General features: G+C 43.9%; 1 protein-coding gene across 1 annotated transcript; it reads left to right on the top strand.

The window, feature by feature from the left end:
* The first annotated feature begins 9,869 nt into the window (after positions 1-9,869).
* LOC104077564 (KAT8 regulatory NSL complex subunit 1-like) lies at positions 9,870-11,233 on the top strand. Its single transcript, XM_009578846.1, has one exon. The coding sequence runs from the start codon at positions 9,926-9,928 to the stop codon at positions 11,231-11,233; it is 1,308 nt and encodes a 435-aa protein (XP_009577141.1). The 5' UTR covers positions 9,870-9,925.
* The last annotated feature ends 14,889 nt before the right edge of the window (positions 11,234-26,122 follow it).

The following is a 26,122-nucleotide window of genomic DNA, read 5'->3' as shown; positions in this document are numbered from 1 at the left end:
CACCTTTCCCTAACCTGCTGGGGGGGGCAGGGGGGGCACACGCGAAGTTTTAAAAGTAAACAGAAAAAAAAAAAATTAAATTGCATAACCTCAGTCTTGCAAAACGCGTGGAGGGGAGCAGCTCCTCCGTCCCCAAATCCGCCTAGAAAACATTAACGTAGCGGTCTCCGGTAATCCCGGTGCCCCGGTGGGCTCCCGGCGCTGTCACCGGTGTCTGCGTGTGGGAGCCGTGGATGTGTCACCGTGTGCTTTCCCCCTTCTCTGGGGGTATACAATAGCGTAATTTTTCATGTGGGTTTGAGCTGCTAAGCCTTTTTCCTGTATTTACTTTCCGGCTGCTTCCCCCCCCCTGCCTCCCGAACCGGCCCTGCCGATCCGGAATTATTTTTCTCAAAACAAGCTGGAAGAGCACGGCTATCCTGAAATGCTTTCCGTGATTGGTATGTGTGTTTACTTCCATCACGGGATTAGCATCTGCCAGTGCTTGATTACAGAGAAATTTGCCTCCTTTTGGGTATAAATGAGGGTCGTGTAAAAGGAAAAATATCAGCGGCCAAATTTATTGGAAACTGGCCTTATTTTCTACAAAAAAAGCAGACCCTCCTTCCAAACCGAGGTGTCATCTCTCCACTCGTTAAATTTGTGTACAGGTGGATCAAAACGCAGGCATTATATAGATTATATTGCCCGTTACGTAAAATGCACTTGAATGACAAACTGTAGTTTTCCATGAAACCGGTCAGGATATGGGAGGAACTGCAGGTTTTTATTTGTTTTGACTGACCATTATATTTTGAACTGGTTCGGGCCATGTCTCTGTTCGCGGTTACATCATGTCATGTGTTGTGTACAGTGTGATTTGTGCCTCTAAAAATAAGGTGAGGTAAAAGCCCGTTTCTCGGAGGTAGGAAAGTCGGAGAGTACTTCAGCCGTGGTACGGTCCCGCTGACGACAGGGATATAAAACACTTCGGGGGGGCAGTTAAGGTGTTACGTGTCTGTGTGTGTGTGACTAAACCTTTGCCATAGTTATGAATCCAGGGATCTGTTTGTATGTAAGCGTTTTCTCTTTAAAACCATATTTGTCCTTTTTATAGCCTTTGTTTTCATGGAGGAACCTCTGATGCTCTTCCCCTGCTTTAGCGTAGTCCTCTTGAATTTTCATTCTGGCACGGGAACGGTGCGGGTAGCAACGCTGTTCAGTCTGATTATATTATTTCTTTAATTGAGAAGTCAGTAGCCTTTTAAATCGGTGAAGGGAGAGATGAACTGGAGTCGATCCAGGAGCTGTAAAGGCGAAGCTGGGGAAACCCCCGACCCGCCAACAGAACCAGGATCCTGGGGAGCTCGCTTTTCTTTCCCGAAGTGTCCGCTGTCGGCCACCGTCAGGGACGAGATATGGGCGGCATGTTTTTTGGCGCGGGAGGGATGGGTATGTTGTTTTTTGTAGCCACACTGCCAAGGTAGCACAGCTGTGTGGGGCTTAATGGATTGATATGCTGCAGGAGCAGTTAATTGTGGAACTTGGTTGTGATACTGTTATAGCTGATTTGTAATGATTTAGCAATGGGGATGACTTGTGTTCCCTCTTCAGAGGTGATAAAGCAGCAGATGACCAGGCAGATGTGGCTGTGTTTCTTTTATGCTTTTTCCCCCACTTTCCTTTTCCTTTTATTTTTTTTAATGCTTTATTTGAGTCTCATTTGCTCTCAGAGATCATCCGGTAACTGGAGAACTGGTGAAATTCTACCATCACGCAAATCAGGGGTGAAAACTGAGCAGTTCTTTGACCAAAGTCACTTCCTTTTGCCCTGTTTATAACTGTGTTTTTGTGAACGCAACTGCCATTATCTAATGAACACTCCGAACAAAGACTGTCTCTGGAGTTTCAGCACTCCACCCTTTTTCTGCTCAGGCAGCGAGTGGTGCATGTCCTTAGGAACCTCAAAAGACTTCCAGGGAGGATAAGACTTAATGTATAGCGAAGTAAAGGTAAGGCCTGAGGACTTCTTAGGTCCTACCAAGGCAGGGAAATGGTAAAGCTCGGGGAGGGGGGGAGAAGGGGTGAGCAGCACATGTTTTGATTTGTGGGCCTCCCCCCAGTCCTCCCTTCCATATAATTTTCCTTTTCTGGAAAATTTATATTTTTCTGGAACAATTTTTTGAGAGTAGGATCAGTGATATCTCTGCCCATTCCTATTTAACATCACCTGATTTTGCATTTTTTTGTTTGTTTTTTTTACTGGACTGTGTGGGAAACAGGTGGGCCAACTTATGCCTAAATGGGAATTTAATTTAGTGTAAGTGTCTCAGGTGGATCACACGCTGACTAGACCAAATAATATTTAAGTTCTGCACGCATTCCTCTGCTCAAAGTGTTTATCGTTTCATTAAAAAGAGCCTCTTAGCATTTGGGCAGTCAGAATGGCAAGTGATCGGAGAAATGCCGTTTCTGTTGCAGCATTTTATAAATACCGTGTCCCTGCTCATAACTTCCAGGAATACAATGTCTGTCTGGAATGAAAAGCAGCAAAGACTTCAGCACGCTGCTTGGGTTGAGAATCCTTCGCAGCCTTGTAAATAGCAGTTTATCTGTGTCTTCAAGGATGCAGTTTTCTGTAAAAAATAGTTTAAATTGGAATGAAGGCTTTCTGTTTTTTCTCAGCTGGGCAAGGAGTTGTCATACTCAAATCAGCGAGAGTCCTGGTGATGCAGGACTTGAGTAAACATAATTCCATTAAAGCCTGCGCGTGTCCTCTTTGGCCTGAGTTCAGACCTGTGTTTTTGGAAGAGGATAGCTTGGATAAGGCCCTGTTCAGGTTTCAAAGAAAGTTAGAAAATAAGTGTGTATCTCCCCTGCCATGAACCGCTGTTAGCAGATGACTGCCAAAGTATAACGCAGTTTAGAGAATGAGACAAACGGCGAAATGGGATATGCTAGTAGCCATGAGGACTTAATTCTGGAGGATAGAGTTTTGACAGCGCAGTATCTGAATTTAATGGTGAAACTGTGCTGTTTATCTAATGATATGAGGAAAAAGGGTAACAAAATCGCATCTGAAGAGAGGAAATGGGAGTAGCTGTCAGCCTGAACAGGCCGCATCTTCATCTGTTCCTTAATCTCTTGCTGCAAACTTAGTTTTTGCAGATTTGGTGGAAAGACAAGCGTTTAAAAAAACCTAGCTATTTTTAAAGACGTTTAATTGAAATATATACTTCTGTGTCGGGAGCTGCTTCAGGCCTCAGAGGCGTTGGCAGGAGATGGACCTTAAAGATTTCTCATTTTCAGCTCAGTCAAACGTTAGGAGTCCTCTCTCTGAAATCTTTATAACTTCCTGTTGAGGTCTGCAGCGACAGAGGATATGATGGGGAAAAGTTACCGTGAAGTTGCCTTACACTAAATGAGAAACAGCAAACTGAGTTCACGGTGTAATTACAGCTCATAAAAAGGAACCTGTGATGTGTGATTGAACATTACCTTCTATTAAAGGAGTATCTCTGTTCTCGAGTTCATGTCATCTTGGTTTTAGTTGCTGCCATGGCAGTCTTTGTGGATTGTTCTCTCTCCTGTGAGATCTGAGGAGCAATAAAAGCTGAGATCTGCAGTTAGCTGAGCATACGCGTCCTGGAGAACCGTGTTATGAACTCCATTCAAAATAAGGTATTTAAACTCAACTGGAGACCGGTCTACCAGATTGGGCAGGGATCTAGTGATTGGAGACACTTAATTCTGCTCCTCTATTCTGTTATTTCCTCTGGAGGACATGGCCAGTTAACACAAGGCACTCTAAAAGACTTTTTGTAGTGACAGTCTATGCCTTGTTTTAAAATATGAAGTATTAAGGTGGTGCCATTTATGGGGGGGCTGAGGGAGGGTGTTTAAAAGTTTTGGTAACAATCATATGCTTTTGAGCAAAGGTTGGTATGACCGCACCTAGTGAATGAAAATGTGTCTTTAAAATTAAAAGGCAATTCTGTTTTTTGTTTAACTTGCTCCCTGAGTCCCGAGTTCAGGTTTTCATATTTCCTGGGCAACTTGCCCAGATTATGCGAAAGAAAAACAAAACCTCTCTGATATTGGACGGGGGGAGACCCGGATTTCACAATTAAAGCTTTTTTTTTTTGTGTGTGTGTGTCTCTGTCAGACTGATTCTTTGTGCAAATGTCCCATTATTGTTTTTTAAACCACATTGCTTTTTCTTTGACTGCAAACAGCAACTTTGTTCTGAAGAGCGACTTAACAGCAGTGGGGTTTTTTATCTCCAGCTACTTCATTTTCCAGGTGAAGGCATTCTTGCGTGTAATTATTCAGCTTTCCAGACTTTTGACTGGGGAGATGACAGTTAATCTTGCTTTGTGGCTGTTGTTTTTTTTTTCTGACATCATATTGATAAAACCTTCTCTACCTCAGATTATGCAATTGATTCGTTTATTTATATCCAATGAGAATTCATAGGCATAACAGAAAGTTGTTCTTGAAGAAGGAGGCCTCATGTTGCTGTTCAGAGTTGACCAAAAGACCCTGCCACTTGTGCGGACCAGCAAGTGGAAACAGCAGCTTTTATTTTAATCTTGAGGGCTTCTGGTTGGAAACAAAGCCTATAAAAGTGGAGCTCCGTAATATCTTTCTTATTTGTTCCAGTGCATAAGTACCATTTCCTGGGATGTTCTTAATATTAAAATACTTATTTTTCCCAGAGAGATTAGGTGCGAGTCTGTAGCGTTAATATATGTGGAAGGTACTCGTGTATATATTTTAAAAATCTGTGGTTCTTATGCATGTTCTTAACCTTTTTTTCATTAATATTAAAAAAAAAAAACAACTGTTTCCCAAATGTAGGTCATTATAAGCATACAGTCTGCTAAACTGCACATGATAGCTGGCTTATCAATAAGTTTATCGTCCTGTACTTGCCTGTCACATTTTCTTAGTTAAAGCTTTGAGAATTACTTCTCATGTAAATCTCTTTCTAAATTGGTAAACATCTGTTTTGCAACTGTAAAATGTTGAAAGGTGATAACAAAGGCATGTAGAGGATCTGTTATGCATAATAGGTATAACTTTTGGTAGATGTACATTTTTGATGTGGAAAATATTTCTAGGGCTCAGGGTGTTAGCTTGTGTGTTGAGTGCCTGCATTTTAAGTTACTGTGCTGAGGTTAGAAGCATAGATGATGTATTTCAGTTGCAAAATGAAGCGTATGTGGATTTTATTCTAGCAAGTTTGGGTTGTTGTTCTTTTTTTTTTTTTTTTTTTTTTTTTTTTTTCTAAAAGACATTTGTAACCACACGAATTCAAGAGTTGGCTGCACTCTTGATTCGTGATGGGGGAGGAGAGGGGAAGTGGGAATTGGTATAATATTCACTTCCTTCAGGGCAGCTTTGCCTTTACTGCTTCTAATTCAAGAGCACCTTCATGTACGTATCTTCTGCAAAACCCGTGTGTTGGGTAGGACGGAGCTTTGGAGGTGAAGGAGTTTGCGGGTGGTCGTGTAGTCAGTTGGGGGGAGGCTTGCATCTAACACAGAGGTTATTTGTCCTTTACACGTGTGTTGAACTTAAGTCCACATGATCACCCGTATCCTCTCTGTCTGCATTTCTCGTGCAAGTTGTAGGAAAAGGGGAATGCGCCCAGGTAGGTTTGGGCGAGTGCCTCGTAGGAGGAGATCTGGGGAAGTAAGGAGGCCTCGCAGCAACTATAAAGAGCAGTCCCAGTGTGGTTTGGCATGTGATGAAACTAGACAGTAGGTGCAGGAATTTGGATATAATGTCAGGGGTTTAAACTGTAATTCAGGGAATATAAATATGCAAGGAAGATGTGCGTGTCACCGAGCGGTGCTGGGAGGGATCGAAGGTGGAGGTAATGTGGTGGGTGCAGGGCTCGATGGTGTGAGAAGGATGGCCATGGGGGGACTCGTGTCTGCGAGGAGACCTACTGGTGGGAGGGCATGGAGAGTCCTTCAGGAGAGAAACTGGAATGAGTGTTTAGATGGGTGGGCAAAGGAGAGGCTATTGATACCTCCCGTGTCCAGGACTCGGAGCTCCCCGATCTTCTCATGAACCTCACTGGAAGCACAGGTGCCTGGTTTCTCCTCCTCAAACTCGTCACAAAGATTTCAGAGAGCAAAAACTTCCTGTGTTCATTTTGGGCTTACTTTCTGAGGTGTTGCACAGAATCATGTGCTTAGAAACCCAGTTCTCCTTTCAAGGTCTGGTTGTAAAATTGGGTTTTAAAAGCAGACAGTCTTGAATAAGTCAGCATGCTGAAGGATTGTTTTCAGGGGTGTCGTGACCCGATAGCTGCTCCGGGGTGTAGTGTGACTGGGCGTGTTCCTCGTGCCTCTTCTAACATCCCTCGACCTTATCTCTGCTCTGGGTTTAAAAAGCGGTAGGAGTTTGAATATTGGTGTAGTTGACGTGAAATTGTGGCTGAAGCCACCTGAGGAGGCCTGGTGACTTTCCTCCCTCGGTGGCCTCTCATGCACTCCTTGGGAAGCGAGGGAAGATGGACGAGTTACGATTACCCTGTTTTTACCTGCTTACTAGAGCGTTTCATCTTTCCTCTGTTAATTAATGCTAACTGCTCTGGCAGTGCTCTAGTTTTCAAGTGAAAATCAAGAATGTGCTTGTGGATTTTGAGTATTATCTTAAGACACGTTGTAAACGCCATGCTGGCCTTCCAGAAGAAGCTCCTTTTGGATCTTCCCAAGTGAAGTCTAGCACGAGGTGTTGTGCCGCGGCTGTTGAAGGCAGGGCTGGAGCTTGTGCTGCAGCACACACGCTGTGGTGGTGGAACTGGAGCAGTAATCCAGTTACTCTGACAGTTCTCTACCAGCAGGGCTTCTGCAGGAGGAGAAGCCTCTTGGTCACATGCATGTCAAGTGCTGGGAGTCGTAGACCCTTGGTGGAGAAACACCAAAAAAAGGGACCCATGGGTGCTCACATCAATGTATTAGTATTGATGGGTGATAGCAGCTTGGGTAGAATTTGCCAGCATGGTTTGAGTCCCAGAGGCGGACACAAGATTCAGGATAATTCTTGGAGTTACTGTCAAAATTCTCAGAACGCTCTGAAATTTCCTCAGACTGTGTCCATGTGAGTGACCTGTCCTTTTCTTTATTTCTCCTTCCTATGGTCACCTCAGAGAGATGCCTTACCACCCCCTCCCCTCCAATTCCCTGTTAAGAAGAAATTACTGATAAGTGTAATACGGCTTTAATAACAACGAAAACGTAGAAACAGAGGGGAGGGAACATGCTTACAAATATTCCCTAATGTTTTTTCCAAGGGTTGTTTGTAAGAGTAGAGATCTAATTCAGTGTTAGAAAAACCAGTGCTGTCTAGCATGCAGATAAGTTTATAAGGACCTAAATAAAATAAAAAAAATACACCCAATAACTTTTGGAGGTCATCTTTAAGCTACTAGAACAAAGCCTTATTCTTAAGGGAGGCTTTCCAGGCTTCCAAAGTATTTTAAATGCTGTCCACCCAACTGAAAGTGAAGCCAAGGAGGGTTGCAGTAGCTTAGTAGGAGGATTTTCTTTTTAAAGTGAGTTTGCTAACCTGGAGGAAAAGGCAGCATGAAAGTTTCACTTCCATTTTCTACTTCTGTTAATTTAACTAAAGTTAATGACCTACAAATTTACTCTAAAATACTCTTCAGCCTGGGTAAACTCCTAAATGGCTGCAGTGCAGATATGTTCATAAAGAATCATTGCATTCAGCACCAAGTGCAGGTTTTTCTGCTTTTTTTGCAGTATGGGTATTTCCTAAGCTGCTCTCGATATCTTGCAATGCTGCGGTGGTAATTGTGGTGAAGAGCACTGATCCAGGAGTCTTCCTTTGGAAGACAGACCAGCATGTTTCTGCAGAACTGAGAGTGCCCGTTAGGAAGAGTCATTCCGAGTGTACGTGTCTCTGTAGTGAAGGTCCTGGTAGGAGGCTGGAGTGGGGGAAGTCCTTTATTCTGACAGTCTTCCTCCCTCCTCTCCCAAGGGCGTCTTAGCTACAAGTGGAAAGTTCCCTGCAAGTTCCTTTTTTTTCTTTCTTCCCTGAATAGTCATGTTCAGTCTTTATTTATAGACCTAAATGGTGACTAAAAGCCATTTTCACTAAGCCTGCAATAAATTTTTAGGCATGCAGTATCCTTTTTTCAGTAAGGACAAGGTATAGTTGATTACAAAATAGGCCAGGTTCTGTCAACAGGGGACTTCTGAAGTCTGAACCCACCTCTAGTGTCTCTGTATTTCTGTTACAATAGCTGCAGGGTTTTTTTTATCGGTCCCTCTGTGAGTGTATCCTTTCTTCCCTGTCGTCTTCCTCTGTGTCACCTAACTGGGTTTGACGAGAGAGTGAGTTAGCAAGACTGCAGATGGTCTGACTCGTAGACTCGGTGAGGGACCTGCCAGTTGGCCAAGGTACACGCTCATTGGAAAGCAAACGGGGCAAATAACTTTGAGCTTGTCCTGAGGGCCTTCCCTCCATGGGGATGTGGATTTGTTTCTCTAACTCATCTCTGACTTTTCATAAAAATTCAGTTTTTAGTACTTAGTGTTTTTCAGCCCTAATCTCTGTCTGTGGTCCCTGTTATGGGGAAGCACCTGGTGTGACGCTGGGGAGCAACTGTGGTGCAGCTGGTTGAGGCTAGCAACAAAACTGGCTGTTAAATTTTGCTCATTCAACATATTCAAACTTTAGATGGTTCTCACTTTTCCTGTAAAGTGGTATATTAATTTGGTCATTGGGGTGCGTTAATGAACAGCTACAACAAGCTTATGCAAATTTATGTGAAATTAGAGGATTGGCATATCAGGCAAGAGATCAGGGCAACTTGTGTTATTAAATTGACATTGAAATAGCTTACGAAGGTGCTAGATAAATTTTGCAGCAAAAGGAAAATAAAGGTAACTCTTGCACTGGTAGCATAGCCTGTACTGTGGGTTATGGGAATGCAATTAAAAAAAAGACATTAAGAAACACTGACACTTTTAGTGGTAAAGAAAGTAGATAAGTGACCAGAAACATGAAGGTGATGGAGGGGGAAAGGTTGCAATATACATGAATGAAGGGTCTTTGGTTATTTCTCTTGTTTGATCTAGTAGAGTTAAGCCATGGCTTGCTATTGTAGTCAGTGTAGAACTGCTCTGTCATGGTGTGCATGTGGGTTAATCTTTATCCATGTTCTTGAAAGAGAAATGGGAATTGCTAACACTGGAAATCACCTGGCTTATTCGGAAATGTACTTCTGGGAAAGTAGGTTTCATACGCACCGGGGAAACTACTTCCTTCAGATCCAAGGCTTTCAGGGAAGTGGTGGGGTTGCCAGTGGGTGTGGAGTGGTGGGGTTTCTTCAGCCACTGGCAGTTTAAGCATACAGAGATTTGTTCCCCTCAAGCCCTGTCTCTGTCACATGTTGTAGTTCTAATTTGTCCTTTTTAAGGCACCTGACCTGGCAGTAGAAGCAGTGAAAACTGTTTTGTAGACTAAAGATGAAGTTGGTGAGCTGCTGGCATTGGGGCCAGACCTTTCATGAAGGCCTGGAAGGATGCTGGTATGCTGGGTGGATGGACTGAAAGATGAGGGTAGTAGTTACAGGCAGGCACTAGCTGTGGGAGATCCTGAGGACTGGCTTGCGTGTTGCTACTTCTGTTTTTACCTGCCTGGTGCCCGGATGGCTCTGCTGAGCCTGAGGCTGGTGGTCGCAGAGGGAGGACGCTGTGCCGAACGTGAAGCTTGCGTGGCTTTGCCAAGAGTCGATAAGTCTCGCTGCTGTTGTCTGTCTTGTTTGTTTTATTTTCTCTAAGTGCAATGCCTAACTTTCTCTTTTTCCTTCCCTTCTGTAGGCTGCCCTCGGGAGAGGCAGTGGGAGGCAGTGGAGCTGGCCTCGGCACCGGGAGAGGCTGGACTTCCCGTCTCTCTGTGCTGAATGGCTGCGATGGCGCCCGCTCTCACTGACGCAGCAGCTGAAGCTCACCACATCCGATTCAAGCTGGCTCCCCCGTCCTCCACCTTGTCGCCTGGCAGTGCCGAGAGCAACGGCAACGCCAACAACATCCTCCTGGCTGCCAACGGCACCAAAAGGAAAGCCATTGCTCCGGAGGATCCCAGTTTAGATTTCCGAAACAACCCTACGAAGGAAGAGCTGGGCAAGCTGCAGCCGCTAGTGGCCTCTTATCTCTGCTCGGATGTAACATCTGTTTCTTCAAAAGAGCCTCTGAAGCTGCAAGGAGTCTTCAACAAGCAGACAGTCCTTAAATCTCACTCTCTCTTATCTCAGTCCTTCTTGAAAACAAGTGATCTGTTGGGGAGGCAACCAGTGTTGGAATTCACTTTGGAGAATCTAAAAACAATGAGTACAAATAGCCAGCCACCTCTGCCGCAAGCGCCTGTAAATGGCTTGGCCAAGAAACTGGCCAAAAGTACCAATTCAGACCATGAAAACTCTAGTTCTTTGAATGGTGGGAAGTGTGCTCCTCCTTCTGCTGCCCTCCAGGGTGTTGACTATAATGCAGGAGGTTCTGAATTGGGGGACTTGAAGACCGGGTTGACCAATTGCACTCTTCCACATAGAAGCCTTGATGCAGAGCACACAACTCCATTTAGCAATAATAGCACTGCAAGCAAATCTTCCCTTAATTCCACGGAGCAACAGCGGGTGCTCGAGGGTGGCAGTGGAGAGACTAGGTTGCCTGGTGTTGCTAGTCACTCTGACTTTGGGAGCAGTAAGTTGGAGGAGCAGAAACCTTCTCTGTTGGCCGGTCACCACAGTGCTCTCGATTCCGAGATGAGGACGAGAGCATTGCTGCGACGGCAGGCAGACATTGAGAACCGTGCCCGCAGGCTGCAGAAACGCTTGCAGGTGGTGCAGGCAAAGCAGGTGGAGAGACACATCCAGCAGCAGTTGGGTGGCTTCTTGGAGAAAACTCTGAGCAAGCTTCCAACTTTGGACCCCCTGAGGCATCGGAGCCAGCTGATGTTGACCAGGAAAGCAGAAGCAGCCTTGAGGAAAGCTGCGAGTGAAACAGTTACTTCAGAAGGCCTAAGCAGCTTTTTGAAGAGTGATTCAATATCGGAAGAACTGGAGAGATTCACGGCCAGTGGTATGGCCAACTTGAGATCCAGCGAACAAGCGTTTGACTCGGATGTCACTGACAGCAGCTCGGGAGGAGAGTCTGACGTTGAAGAAGAGGAACTGACCAAAGCAGACCCAGAACAACCCCACGTACCGCTGTAAGTAGCAATCATGCTTTGCTTACCTCTGGTGGGGGGAGAGCGAGGTGAAAGGTGGCAGATGGAAAATCTGGTTTTTGTAGGAACACTTCTTTTTTTGGTGGGCTTAGATCAAAGGATTAATTGTTAAAACTAGTGTGGTGTGATTTGCAGCACACTTCCTAGTTCAGGCAGCACATGCAACGTTGAAGATGAAGTTCTTCGTGCATACGGTAGTCATTGGTGTTCTTGTGGAGCAGCAAGTCCTGGAAATGCTGGCTGGAGCGGTGTAAGCATGCTGCAGATACAAACAGTTCTCTCCATGATGTATTGGACCTGTCCCCTGAAATGAAATGTTTGTCTTTTTACAACGGGAATCTTTGTTGTAAACCAGTTACGTAAAGTAAGGCCAGTCTGAGTCTTTGTAGCTGACAGCATACTTGTGACTGGGGGATTATTTTTTTTGTTAAACGAACTGGCTGGGAAAAAACCTCTGAAAGGATTCGGTCCAAGTGGAAATGTGAAGTGAGTGTGTTCTCTTCTTGAATCTGGGAAATTATTGTTGGGAATTTTCTTCTTGTCTGTGTGTTGCATTAAATGATGACAACAGCCTCATAATTACGTTGTTAACTGGATGCTGTTTGCATAAGTATTAGGTGTCAGTTTGTGTGTGGAGGAGGAGGATCCTTGTCAAGGGAAAAGGTCTTGAGACAGGTCAAGGAGGAAGGGAAATCTTTCTTCCCAGGACAAGAATTTTCCCTATGAGTGCATATCACAGTATTTTGCACAAATCTCTTAAAAGGCCATATCCTGTGCCTAGTCTGTGTAAAATCTTGCTTGCATCAGTAGATGATCTCTTCCACTGAACTTAAGTTCCATTGAACTTAAACCTCAGTCTGTGAAGTACAGCTACGGTCAACAAAAAGCTCCCTGCAGCAGTCACAGGGGTCCTGTTTGGAATGCGGACAGCTTTCCAGTCAAGGCTGGAAATAGTCACCAGGACTTTTGCATACCTGCACCATTCTGGGTTGGTTCAGCTCTCTGTGGAGAAGTAACTGTTGTCCAAAGTAGTGTTAATGGCTGGTCAAGTACTGCATGACACAAATTTTACTGAACTAGGTAGGTGGACGTGAACTGTGTGTGTACTCGGTAAGCATCCTCCAAAAACACACTCATATGGATGAGTGCTGATAAACAGATGTTACCGCTCTTGAATATTAAATTCCAGCTAAATGTCACATCATGTTTTGGGATGTTAGCATAGGATGAATTTCTCTATGTGAAGTCTTAAATGTGGCATGAGTTCGGCTTTCTCCCAGCGCAAAGCTAGTAGCTGAGCATGTGATCCCTGCTGGCTGGACATAAAGGCGTTCTTGTGCTGTTAGAAAAGAGAGTTTAATAACTTCATTCCTGTTTTATAATGTCCACAAACTTGCTCTTGGGATTAGTAGTAAAATTGCATTTATAAGTATTGTAATAGTTATTAGAGGAGACATTTGATTAAAATTCTGTCCAAAGTAATATTAAATTTCCCATATTGTGGGTTTCATAGATTCACGTGTTGTCTAGCAAAGTGAAATTTCTTTGCCACTCATCTTAATCCCAAGAGGAAGTGCGGTATTCAGAGACGTGATGCGTGAAATTCTTTGCTGACTTTTCTGCCCTTTGTGTTAGTCATGCCTTTACATTCCCCAGCCTCCCGAGTACTCTTAAGAAGCCAAAGATTTTAAAGCTAATAAAAAGAACGATCCTTCTATTGTCTGTAGGTTCAAAAGCTGGTGTGTATGCACACTGGCATCTAGGCCAGGCCCACCAAACCTAGTTTAAAGTTTATGCCTGTGGGTATTTAGTAATTAATCTTCCCAGCATTGACTGTCCTGTTGGCATGAGTGCTTTGACATTGGGTCTCACGAGCTCTGGCATTACTGAAGTTGAGGCTGAATGCACGTTTGTGCTTGTTAGTGAAAGTCTTGAAGTCAACCTTAAGAGCTGGTACAAGCATCTGAGTACTTCTAAATATCCTTCTTTTCAAAGTAGTGCTAAGAGACAGGAAGGGGAAGAGCTGACTTTTCCACTGGGAAGCTGCCTTGGGCCAGCTTATTGTACAGAACCATTGTTTTACGTTTGTGTGAGCACAGAAAAACAAAGCTTTTTGCAGGGTTGCTCAAGTATGGCTGGATTTTGCAGCTTGCTGAATTTGCTTATTAGAGGGAAGACTTTTACCCTGATTATTTTAATTTCGGTAGTGAGACGGAATATCTTAATGAGTGTAAGAACTTCTGTCTCATCCCTCAATCAGCATCCCTTGGCTGTGTATTGTTCCTGGGTGCCCCTGCCTTTCCCCAAGAAACTGCTTCCGAGCTTCTAGATCTTTAGTGAGAGTTATGCTACAAATGCTGTGTCTTGTAGCTTGCTTGCAGTAAGTGGCCATGTCGCTGACTGCCTCTGGGATTCAAGTAGAAGCATGCAAAAGAAACAAAGACGTGTTTACATCATACTTAGATAAGAGCTGACCTTTGAGTTTTTCTGGCATGGTGGCATTCCAGAATCTGTATCTGGTCAAGGACAGACTTCGAAGCATTTTCTGGCTCGCCTGATCTTGGCTATCTGTAGCCAAGCAGCATCTCCATGAGGAATTGCATCTTTCTAGTGGTGTTAGGGATCTATCAGAACTTGGTAGGTCTTTTTAAAGCACTCATAGACCTGCTGCCCAGGTAGGTGCTGTCATTCAGGTGCATAACCAGGCCATCATGTAATGCATAAACAAAGCAGGGAGGTATTCGTTACACCTTTGTTGGGAAGCCCTGCCAGCTATGGGCTTGGTTTAACAAGGCACTCTTGATTCTTATGCAGCTGATGGAGAAAGACAGTGCGTGTAGACAGGGTTGGTTCATGATGCATTCTTAGGTTTATGTGGATCAAGGACCACCATGTTGCATTTCATTTGCTCTCAGATGAATAATATACAATTCTCTGCTTCACAGCTAAGATCCTCTTACGTGTGGCTTCAAAAGTGTGTGCGGTGGCAGAGTTAGGAGCTAGAGAAGCTTTGCCTCTGCTTGGCAGTGACGAAGGCAGGTTGGAGCCTCCTCTGCAGAGAATCATACCGAACTTCTTTGGCTGGGTGTGACCGAGGGCAGCAGCCGTCTGCGACTGCGAAACCTGTGCTACTTTGAAAGAGCCCAAACGCTGTTGTCAGCGTGGTAGGATCAGGAACTGCTGTTTGTGAAAGATCGCTCAGAGCAGGGCATGTGAATTCCTCCCAGTGCTGAAGGGCTGCTGCCTGGGCTCTGGCTGATGTGGCCAAGTGATGGTTTAGCAATAATCAAAGTCCTGGTATTTCTGTGGTCCTGTACTAATATGTATAAGTGGGAAATATTTCATGTGGCTCACGCATCTCCATAGTAAGTGCTTTTCTCAGACTGGTTGGTTTCTTTGGTTGTCTTGCATTTGGCTGTAGACTAGTTTCATCAAAATTTGTCAATTATTTTTGTCCGATTAGTTACCTGTGTTGAGCCAGCAACATAGTCATTAGCTGGTGAGTGGTATGTGATTTAGTCTCCGCAATCCTCAACTTCAGTCTATGTACTGTGGAAAAAATTTCTGAAAACGTGGTGAAAACAAATATTGAATTGGAACTTACCTTTTAGTTCGGGTTTCGTATCTGGAAAGTCACTGTTTTGACGGCAGTTACATCAAGCTGCTGAGAGTGACCTGAAGTTCGTAGTGACTAACTTCTCACCCTTCTTTAGGAGGGTAGACAGTACCTACAGTGTGTTCGGTTGTTGTTACGATGCCTACGGCCATGATGCCCAAGCACGCTTTAATTATCGCCATTTACTGGTGGGAAATCCGAGCACCTTCTGCACTCGGTGTTGCAGTGAATCATTTCACAGCCTTGGAGCCCGTGTGTTGACTCCTCCCTGTGCTGTGTCACATCGTGCTGCCTGGATTTCGGAATTGCTGGACTTGGAGTAGTGATGAAGATTTCTCACTAATACGTGCTTTTGTCAGCACTAATTTCAAAGTCCTGTGTTGGAGAGGGATGCATGTGGCACTTGGCATCAGCGGTTGTTCGAGGGGTAGTTGCAGTTGGTGTATCAGTTGGCTGAGAAATAGGAATTTAGAAATTCTGATTTTTCTCCCTTGATTACATTTTTCAAGCAAGAGCATGATAAGGAAGCCTGTATCTCAAGGGCTATTAAATAGCATTTCTCAAATCTGTGACTTCATGGAGCTGTAATTCAGATGGCAAATCCCATGTTGCAGGGACTAAGGAACCTTTTCGTACTGGTCACAAACACGTTTCACAAACAGTGATTTATGCAGAGCAATCTTAAAAGTTTGTCTCTACTCTTTATGACTTTTTCAGTTACCTGCTTGGCTTTTTGTGGTGTTTTTCTTGTTCTTGACTTCCAGCTGTGATTGTAGGGACCAACTACAGCACAGTGGCTGACCTTCTGGTTTTCAGCTATTTATGAAAACTTGTGTATGTCATACCTGAATTGCTTGTAATCCACGTGCTGCTCAGCAGCAATATGTTGGTCAAGAGAGATGTCCCTCAAGCATCTTTCATTCGGGAAGAGAGAAAGAGAGCAAATCCTGAACATGTTCTTGCTTTGCATTTGAAAGCAGAATAGCAGAGAGCTGTTCATTGTTCAAAAATGCTTAATCAGGTATCCAGAGTAAGTAGGACACTCTGCAAGTCCCTCTTGCTTTTAAGAAAAGAGGGCAAACGAGAACACTGCTTGAGAAGGATCTTAAGAAAAACGAGTCAGTTATTTCTCCAAGAAATATTGGTCATAGTACACCTTTTATAGATACAACGGATGTCTAATAAGTTGTTTCTGACTTTTATTCAAGCCTTGATCTTAATGCAGACCTTACTGGAGTATGGAAGGGAGGTTAGGTGTTTTCGGTGTAAATACTCACGTTGCCATCCACAGAACTCAGTTAAGGCAGTGTTGTTGGCTTTCATCCTAGAGGGAGTTTGATGCGTTGGTTTAAATTTATTTTTCTGGGCTGAAGTCACAGTTGCTTTGGGGGGAGCAGAAGGGAACCAGCATTCGGTATTGGGTCGCATGTACGAAGAATAACGGTGGAGTCAGGTGCTGTGGCACTGGAAGGCGTTTGAATTTGGTATGTGTGGGAGGTTGAATGCAGACAAAGCATCTTTCTTGCAGATGCCTTTAGTGCTCTTGCAGGATTTTGGGCGGTTCTGTTTGGAGTCGGATCTTTTCTGCTTGTTTCTTGGGCTGTGGGGCTGCGCTGGGCTGGTGTATGAAAGATAATGCGGAGGACTGGAAATGATTTGGTGTCTGGCACTACCAATAAACCACGCTTTGTCTCTGTAGCCCTTACCCAGTGGGGCAGCGAGCAAGAAAAGGCTCTAGTTCAGATTTTTTAGGACTTGTGGGTGACACTTTGGATAGGGTTGCATAAATGTTTACTTTACTTTTCATTGGAAAAAGCCTGTCACAGCATCTGAAGCAGCAGAAAAAAATGTTTGTGAAGTTTGTGAATGTGAACTGGCATTAAAGACCTGGTGTGGTAACTCGTCTGCTTTCCTACAATCTCGTGAAATTGCAGTTAGTGTTTGAGCAAGGGAAAGGGGCCCCATTTAGCGCTGATCTCTAATATTGAAGTCTGATATACCGATGCAGGGGATGGGAAAAAGACTTTTGTATTGCATTACACCAGCATCTGTAAGCAGCTACAGTTTAGAGCTGTGTTTTTATTCTTGCTAATACTGACGCAAGATGAGAAGTGACTATATGGCTAAGATTAAAACTGGAGCGATGGCAAACGTGGGCTTCCTTAAAGAGATTGTAAAGGTGTACTTCACGGATGTGCTTTTCTTCCTGAAAGATTTTGGTTTTCATTATGCAGTAATGTGGGCTTTTTTTTTCCCCCCTCCTTTGTTCTCTCCTCCAGCAGATACGTTCTGGTTGCACTAGCTCGGCAGCAGCGCTGCGCTAGACTTCCAGCTGGGGGAAAAATGTTTTCCTTGTTAAACTGGCACTACCCCAACAGATTTTTCCACGGAGCGTGTTCTGGGCACACCCTGGATATGGTGCGTTTTGCAAGTGTCTCGTTTCAAAGGCTTGGAGAGCTGGATGGCTTTGCTGGGCCATCCTCCGATAAAACACTTTAGGTAGAAGGGAAGAACTTGAAAAATTTACTTAGGTTTTACTTGCTGGATTTCTGAATGAAAGGAAAAACTTAAAAATACAGATAGGTGAAGGCCTATGTATTGACTAGTAATTCAGCTGGGAAGTGGAAGGAGAAACCTGAATTGCAGTTGAGTCTGTTGCAGTTTCCCTTCATGTCTCTGGAGCCAGATGGGAACTGGGGATGATTCGATTCTCCACTGCACTCGAGTTGTCTCTTAACATCCTCTGGTTGTTGCTCTCTGCATTTGAAAGACTTGCTGATGTGCTGGTTGTTGATGTAATGAAATGGTTTGCTTAAGTAACATCCAGCTCTTTCCCCCCTACCACCCTCTGACCTTCTCTGTGATAAGGTTACGTTCTGGAATGCCTGCTCCAGCTTTGACCTCGGCACTGAACAAGCTATTTATGGGATGGGTACCTGGCACGGGCGCACCGAGTTAAGGATTTGGTTAATGGTGCCTGAGGTTTCCGTGTAGAACATGCTTTTTCATTAAATTGCATCACATCAGCAGTGAGGGGGATGATACTTTGGTGAAAGAGAATATTTAAAAGGGGACAGTCAGAGACTGGTGCTGTTGAGAACTTAAATTCACCGGTTTTGTTATAAACATGGGGTGTCTCAAAAATTTTCCTGCAAATTGCTCGCGTTGAAGGTAGCTCTCTTGTTGTCTGCATCTCCCCAAAACCAGCCTCCAACTTTGTGCCAAAACACACTTCTTGTTCCAGCAGTTGTCTGTGGCTGGTTATTGTACCCAAACAGGGAGGTCATCACAGCGGTGTATTTAAAGCTCTTCTGTTAGTTTGTAAGCCGTCAGGTTAGTGAAGGTGAACAACTTGGCAGATGGCTGTTTTCTCCCTGGTGCTCATGTGCAACCATGATGTCTTAACTGCAAAACGAGATGTTCCCTGTGATAGTGGTGGCAGAGTTCGGCTGGCACGTCTCGTGATGCTTCTGCTTCTGAAGCAGATTAATTTGTGCTGTCTTATGAATGAGCATAAGCATGCTCTTTCCAGAAGTGTTTAAGTCTCAGAGATATTTAGCCCTTTTTAAAGAGTTACAGCTCCCTTTATCTGTTAAATACGTGCATCCTTACTGTGTAAAATACATAATTTGAGTTGTCGCTCACTTATGTAGTGGAACAGTCAGGGGGAGTGGGAGAAAGGAGTAGTTTTTGACACAGATCTCACTGCAGTTTCAGGTGTTTCCGTGCAGCACTGAGTTTGTCAGATAGTTTTGACTGTCATTTCGCTTCTTAAAAAGTGCCTCCCGATGGGGTGGGTTTGTGAAATGTGACTTCATTTGGCTGCTTGCTTAAGAAAATATTCAGTAACTTAAAGCAATGCAAAAAAACCCCAAAAAACACCCCCCACTATAATGGTGACCTTTTTTTTTTTTAATTAGGCTCAAAACATTTGGTCATCAGATTACTAAAAGAGGGAAATAAGGAAGATCAGGGTAATCCTTATGCAGCAGAGCTTTAGGCTTTTGTATTTGTGACATTTTAGCAGTTTCCATAGTAACACATAACGATGTTGTAAGAAATGTTGCAGGGATTTTATTTGTATAAGGGAGGACTTTAAAATATTAATGGAAGTCAATGTGAATCGGAGGGAAGTCTAATTGTATTTTCTGTTGAGAGCAGAAAAATTGATGCTAGGTAGAGGAAAGTGATTTGATGCATTCTCCGGAGTGAGCAGCCATCTGTAGATTGAACTTGTCTTGGCCAGCAAACAGAAAATAAGAGAACTTCAGTCATCTTGGGAATGTTTGCCACAAAGTCTTTCCTCTCTGATACTACAGGTAAAGCTTTGGAAATACTCTGCTGTCACTTGTTCTTCAAGTCTAGGTAAAAGATATTTTATCTCAGAAGTACTTTTCATCCCAGCCCATGTGCGGTTGGAGCTCATTTCCTTCGTTTATGATACTTGATTAAATGTCCGGAGCCGTTACCCTGGTTGCATTCACGGGGGTCTCTGTAAGCTTAGTTGGGTTAAAAATTGGCTGTCTCCATTTAGCAGCCTTTGTAGCAGAGTAGCTCATACGGCTTTACAGGCAAGCTGCATTTAATGAATTCCCTGGCGGCTCCTGCTTAATGACCAATATTGAGCTTTTGCTGTTTCAGGGCTGGTGACGTTACATTGCATTATCAAATCCAGTCCACTCTTGAGTGAGAAGCAAAGGGTTTTTATGCAGATGCAGTAGGCAGAAATCACCAAAAAAATGGTTTCTTGGTGGAAGAAGATTGAGAGGGGTGTTTGTGTCTCTGTATTTAAGTGGGTCGACGTTTGAGCCATGGTCAGCAGCCATCCACCTAGCCCTGTATTTCCGCCCAGTTAGGTGAACAGAGGCGGTGGAGGGCAGTAAAAGGCACTGGGTTTAGATGACTCTGCAATTAAATTACTTGTAGGAAGCCGGCAAGAAATTCCTACTTTCTAGATTAGCTTAAACATCAGTGCACGAATGTCTCACTTCCGTGTATCTTATCTGTAGTTTTCTGTTACCAAGTTAGATATTTAATCTTTCTATTATTAAGTTAGGTATTAAGTCTTCTGAGCTTCTGGCCTTGCCCCGATAGCTTGTCACCGGGAAGCTGCCGTGAGCCGGTCCCCGCGATGGTTAATGCCCTCTGGATGCGGCTGGCCGGAGGTTACATATGGTTCCTTGCCGGGCTCTGCACGGCCGCTTTCTGATTTTTCTCTGTCGTAATTGCAAAGCTTGGGCGTAGTGACAGCCGGTTCTGTCCTGCCCTTGTCTTCTGCCTGCATCAGAAGCTGGCTAGTAGTCAACATGTTTCTTCTGCCCATTTAACTTTGGAGAGGACACCTCCTTTTAATGCAGCAGCATGCAGCCCTGGTTCGTTCCTGGGCCTTTGGATGTTGCAAACGCTGCTGCTCCTTCTCCTCCATGCACTCTGTGCTTGCAGGCACCGAGTGATGAGCGGCTTCACTCGTAGGGGCTATATGTGCCTGTGGAAGTTGGTTCTCACTATGTTGTGCCGCAGAAAGGTACATTGCATTGCAGGAAGAGATACCAAATCATAAACAAACCCAATACTTTGCACCCTGGCTTTTTTTTTTACTTGCTTCTGCATTCTGGGTGGCAAAAGCACTGTGTGCTGCTGTCACCCACGGTGACTGGCCTTAAAAGTGCTTGAGAAGGAGCTTAATGTGTTCAGCCAGCCGCTGGTGGCCTGTGCATGCCTTGTGTACTTTTCCTGCACCCTCTTAAGAAGGTATGGCGCAACAGCTCTGCAGCTGGGGCACGACGCTTGGTGTTCACCTGCAGTCTCCTGCCCATTGCCATTGCTTCAGGTCCGGTCCTGTCCTGGGTGCTGTGGGTGTCAGCACAGAGGGAAAAAAGAGTACCCCCTTTGTGTCCGCACGTGGAGCGGGGCAGGGGTCTGATCCAGAGGTGAGAGCTGAGCAAGAGGCAGGCGGCTTTGAAGGTGCTTTGGTGCTCAGTGAGCTTGGCTCCGCGTGGCTTTGGCAGCTTCTGATAAAATTTAACTCCTGTGGTCCCAGTTCCTGATCTGGGTGGTTTGATGTGAAGAGGTAAAAGCGCTCCATGTTCCTCGTGGCTTTTTTCTCTGCTGGAGGCTTACATCCCAGTGGCCAAGGGGAGAATATTTCTGTTTAGCAGCCATTACTGTTCCTAGGCTGGGACAGTAGCATGAATAAAAGTTGCGGGAGCTAAATCTGCCTATTTTTGTGTGAATTGGAGCCCTTCTCCATGTGACTTCTGCTATTCCAGTGCTGGCTATTTAAAAAAAATGAGACAATTAGCCTTCTGTGGATCTGCATTTTGAATGCAGAACACTTGCAGGGCTCTTGCTCCATGTATGCAACATTTTGTGGTATTGGCTTTTTACTGTCTCAGACTAAAACAAGAAAATTATTCTCTCTCTGCTCCTTCTATGTTGTAGGTAGCGCTCCTGCCATTTGCAGAAATTTCTGAAAGTCAAAGGGAAGATGCTGTTTATACTGAGACAGCAGAAAATAATTTGAAGAAACAACCACACTAGGAAATCTTTCAAGGCATTAACCACTTTTCCTATGTCAAGGCGGACTAAATTGATACAGATTAATTTTCAAGTATTTTTCATCATAATATACACACCTGAGTGTCGTCTAATGACTTCTCCAAGGTTCGTTGTTCACATACTGGTCAAAGCCTTACCGTTTTAAATAAAATAAATCTGTTTGAGTAGTAGCCAGGCACTTAAAGAAAGTTCTTTGGTGTGATGATTCATATTGTGCCTAAAGACAGCTTTCCATATTGAGCCCTTGCTCACTCCCCCCCACTAGCCCCCTCTCCCTGCCTCTGGAAATGGGCAAGAAGCCCGAAACAACTTAACTCTTAGTTATTTAAACCTATTTTTAATAAGTGATACTTGTAGAAAAATCGTACCAGAAGGCTTTGATTGACATTGTCTTCTGTATTAGATCTTAAACTGGCTTATGAAGTGTGCAACTTTGCTGGTTTGTTTTTTTTCCAGCTGCTTTTTTATGAACATGAGCCATTCTTTGAATTCTTATTAACAGGCTGAAATTACATCTGTCTCCAGTTACAGCGGTTCTGTACTTGTTCACTCTTTTGTGTGAATCTTTGGCTTGTCAGATGTGCCCTAGTGCCCCTCCTTTCGCTCCTCCATTAGTTCTCCTCTTGCATTAATGTGCAGGTCTTTTTAATATAAGGAGTTCTAGCTAATTTTCCTGTGTGCTGGCTGTTGAGGTAGCATTTATTTTCAAAATATCCTCTGTAGAGAGAAAGCTTTCATAACCCATCCTAGTTGTCATGGCACAGAGCTGCCTTTTTTCCCCCCCTTTGCTTGCTGTTACCAGGCATGCTTTGGTTATGTTAAACTCCTGAAACCAAATGCCTCTCCAGGCTGGGTACAGGTAAGCCCTCATCAGGTTAGCCGCTCTGCAAATTGAGTTGCTTATTTTACCTGTGTTTTCTTGTGCTTGAGCAAGTGAATTTGTGTGCTAGGACAAGGCACTCTTCTATGATAAATTAAAGGAAAAGTGACTTAATAAAGCCTTTTGGTGGCTGTATGAAGAACTAGCAAAAATTATCGACTGTGTTTAGTTGAATTCTGTATGTGCATATGAATTTTTCCCATGTGTGAATATGAATTTCTTTCCCTCTTCCCCATGGGCAGTAGTTGCATGTTTGCCATCTCCTCCGCTTTACGTCCTTTGGTAGTTTCTGCAGCAGAGCTTCTTCTGGACCAAGGTTTGCCCACCACTTGGGTCAGTGGTTGGGGTGCACAGGAACTCTAGTTGTCTTGCACCCACTTTCCTCTTTGTTCCTTCCTTTTTCCATCTTTCCCACAACTTAAAAAGGTGGTATCTGAAAACTTCGTGGTGCTCAGCGATGCAACTCCTAGAGAGGATAAGATGTGTAGAAATTTTTGTGGGTTTTTTCTTCATTGTTGTCATGTCTGTGAAGGCTTTGGTCGTAAATTCCAAATTGTGGTGCTTGGAGCAAGCAATGACTGCAAGACTTCAGCATCAGGGAGGTAACCTCCGCAGTCTCTCGTGGCGGTAACGAAGTGGTCCCCACTAATGAGAGTCTGTTGCTGTAGCTGAGTGTTACTCCGTGAATCTGCCATAGGAATCCTCTCTTTATTGTTTTCCTCTGATGTTTTTTTCTCAAAATCACTTTCATCTAGTTCTTGTCTGCTTGTTAACAACCATCTGCATCCAGAGCACTTGGCTACTTTAAATGATTGCCTTATATAATTGAACACCACCCCCCACCCCCCCCTTTGGAGCTTTCTGGTAGGAATATTTTTTTTTTTTTTTTGGCTCTCTGATGTAGGTGTTTAAACTTCTCAACTAGTCAAACTAGTACATAAAGTAATCTTCCTGTTCTGTAGTAGTCTTACTGGAAAAATATTTGTTTTCACTTAAATTTATTAGGCCTGGGAGAAAACTGTGTAATCTTCCTTCCAGTTTGAGAGACTGAAAACAGAATTTCCAAGAATACATATCCGGTGAAGCCTTTTCTCCTCCCCCTTATTTTTTCTTTTTTTTCTTCTCTGGTCCTATAGAGATTGTCTGGAGTTTTAAAGTGAGTTGGATGCTTTTGCCCAGTGATTGGGGATTTTGTTCAGATGAGAAATACTGGGGGGGTGTGTGCGCCTGTCCTTGCTGCCCTTGAGAACTGCTGACCTGGTACAAATGGGAGTATTAATTGAAGTAATGGAGCTCTCCTGTGTTTCACTTCTTTTCTGAGAGTAACTTGTCCAAAAGCATCTTGCTTTATTTGTTTATCTGATGCTTGGTGGGATAAAGAAGGTTCTGAGAATTTGTGATTATCTACTCAAATGTGACTTACGCTGTTGTCTTACAATGCAGTGGAGCAAATAGGTAGCACTCTTCCTCCTCCTCTCTAGCGTGAAGAACAGCAGCTGCCCGATTTCCTCAAGGATTAATCATCTCCATTGTACCTCTGATCAGTTTTTGACACACATTAGGGCAGAGAGCTGAACAGAAAAGTGTCACGTCTCACTTCACAGAAATGTCCTGGAGAATGTAAAAAACCATGCAAAAATCTCACTTGGATACACCCCTTTTTTAATCATTGTAATTGCCTGATAGCTTAGTGCTGGCTAGCATCACTTTTAAGGTCCTGGCATTTATTGTAAGAGATTGTACGATAATTTCAGAGGGATGTTTTCCCTTTGTACCAAGGTCTGCCTTTTTTTTTAGGTTAAAACATCCTATCCCCTCTGGTACTCGTCGTGAACTTCCTCGCCCTTTGAGCGAGATGACAGTACTGAAGTACAATGGCTGCATTATGGTTCTGGTTCTTACCTCAGCTCGTTCCAGCTATGCTAATGAAAAAAATTTGTCGTATCTCTTCCAAAGCTGGGAATCCTCTAGGTCTGGGGAAGTGAAAATGCGTAATAGTTTGGCTGTTCTGCCCGCTTGGCCCTTTGGACCCTTTGAGGCTATGTAGTAATCGACTTGCAGTGATGGCTCTTTGTTTCTGATACAATTACTTTTGTGTTGGCTTTTGTTGTGAAATGCTTGGCTTCAAAGTTTTTGAATGCATTTGAAAATGTACCATGTGTTTTACGCTTTCTTCTGACATGTGCAAATAACGTTGACATGAGTCAGAAGAAGAGTGTTGTCCTAAAGCGGCAAAGTCTCAGGTTCAGCCCAGTATAATTCGCTGTGATGGTGAATGATCCTGTTCATAGCGTGATCATGCATCAGACCTTGGGTTGTTGAATCTGCTGTCAGCCTGACAACATTGTTTGCAGCAGATTTTGGAAATCTCAATAGCTTGAGAATCTGTATTCTGTTCTTTGCTTTCTGTGAACCTTTTTAAATTTTATCAAGCATTAAGGTCTGGAAGATGACATAGTATTACAAACTATTTTCATTTGCTGACTTTGCTCATGGATTGCTTGAGTGAAAGTTGCCACAGCTCAATTTTTTTTGGCTCTTGTCCCGGCTTCTAGACATGTGAATGTGACATGCTTTGCTTTTGATTGTAAATAAAAAATAAAATTAAAAAAATCCAGTATTCACTTACATAGAAAAGCATAACTCCTGGAAAGCAGTGACTGTGAGGTAAGTAATGCTCCATTCACTGCCTTTCCCTCTCCCCCAAAAGAGTAAGAAAACCTTCCTGAAGTAAACACATCTTTGATAAAAATCTCCTGATGAGATTGATCTCGTGATTTTTTGAGAAACTGGGGAGGGTTGGGGTAATGATGGAAGCTCTGCCTCTTGTATGAGATGTTTCAGTGCTGCCAATCAAAACATCTTCTAAAAATATCCCATCTTCTAGAAGAATCTATTCTTGCAAATCGGAGCCAGATATTAAATAACGTACTGTTGATTGCAAAGGATCCAAATTAAAGAAACAGACCAATATTCATCTCTCTTTTCTCCCTTTCCAACTCTTTATTAAATTGCTGGATATCTGTTGCAGGCTTCACACAGGATGCAAATAAAATTAGTCTGAGCATGAGATCCTTCCAAAAATGTGGGACTTGAACTGCAGGGGAGTTTGCTCAGAAGGTGGAAACTGGCTTGCTTTTCTCTACGGATACCTTTTTTTTCTGTCGTGTGCCTGGTGTCTTGGCATGAAGTAAACATTATCTAGTCCTTTTGAAAAGTCCTGAAGTAGAGAGTGTGTCTTGGCTGAACCTGATTGAAAGGACTGGGGAAAATCTATCCAAGAAAAATAAATTTCTGGTGGAGCAGCCAACAGCATGTGTGACATGAACCACTTTTGGAGGGACAGCGGTGGTACAAATAGAGCGGTTTGATGTGGCTCTGGGTAACAAGGGTGAAATGGGAGAATACAGTTAAGATGATACAACCATCTCTTTTAGCCTAAAATAATTCAGTTCTTGGTGTTTTCTCACCAGTTCTTGTTCCTGTGGTATCTCTTTCCACCTTGTACCCTGTATTGTCTCATCTTCTGTAGATCTTACAGAAGAGCATCTCCCTTTCCTCCCGCTCTGTAGACCGCAGCGCCGGGTATCTGCCGAGTCTGGCAACAGGGATCATTGCTCACGTTGCGATACAGGCACCTGCCCATGAGGGACTGCATCGCCCGAAGCTCCGGCAGGGAAGTGAATCTCTCAGAGCTGCAGGTGTTGGATTCCTGAGGCTGTAAAAGCTTGATGAGGTTATTAGTTTGCAGAGGTACAGTTCATAGGGCTTTGTTTGTTTAGGGAGGGAGAAGAGCCAGAAAACATGCCTGTGGTGACAAG

This window comes from Fulmarus glacialis, unplaced genomic scaffold (genome assembly GCF_000690835.1).
Source record: "Fulmarus glacialis isolate BGI_N327 unplaced genomic scaffold, ASM69083v1 scaffold17945, whole genome shotgun sequence".
NCBI classification, from domain to species: domain Eukaryota; kingdom Metazoa; phylum Chordata; class Aves; order Procellariiformes; family Procellariidae; genus Fulmarus; species Fulmarus glacialis.
The sequence above is the reverse complement of the archived record's forward strand: the minus strand, read 5'-3'. Positions and strand labels throughout refer to the sequence as shown.

What these genes read in the sequence shown, in the direction of transcription:
- LOC104077564 (XM_009578846.1), top strand. Translation starts at nt 9,926, where the DNA reads ATGGCTGCGATGGCGCCCGCTCTCACTGACGCAGCAGCTGAAGCTCAC.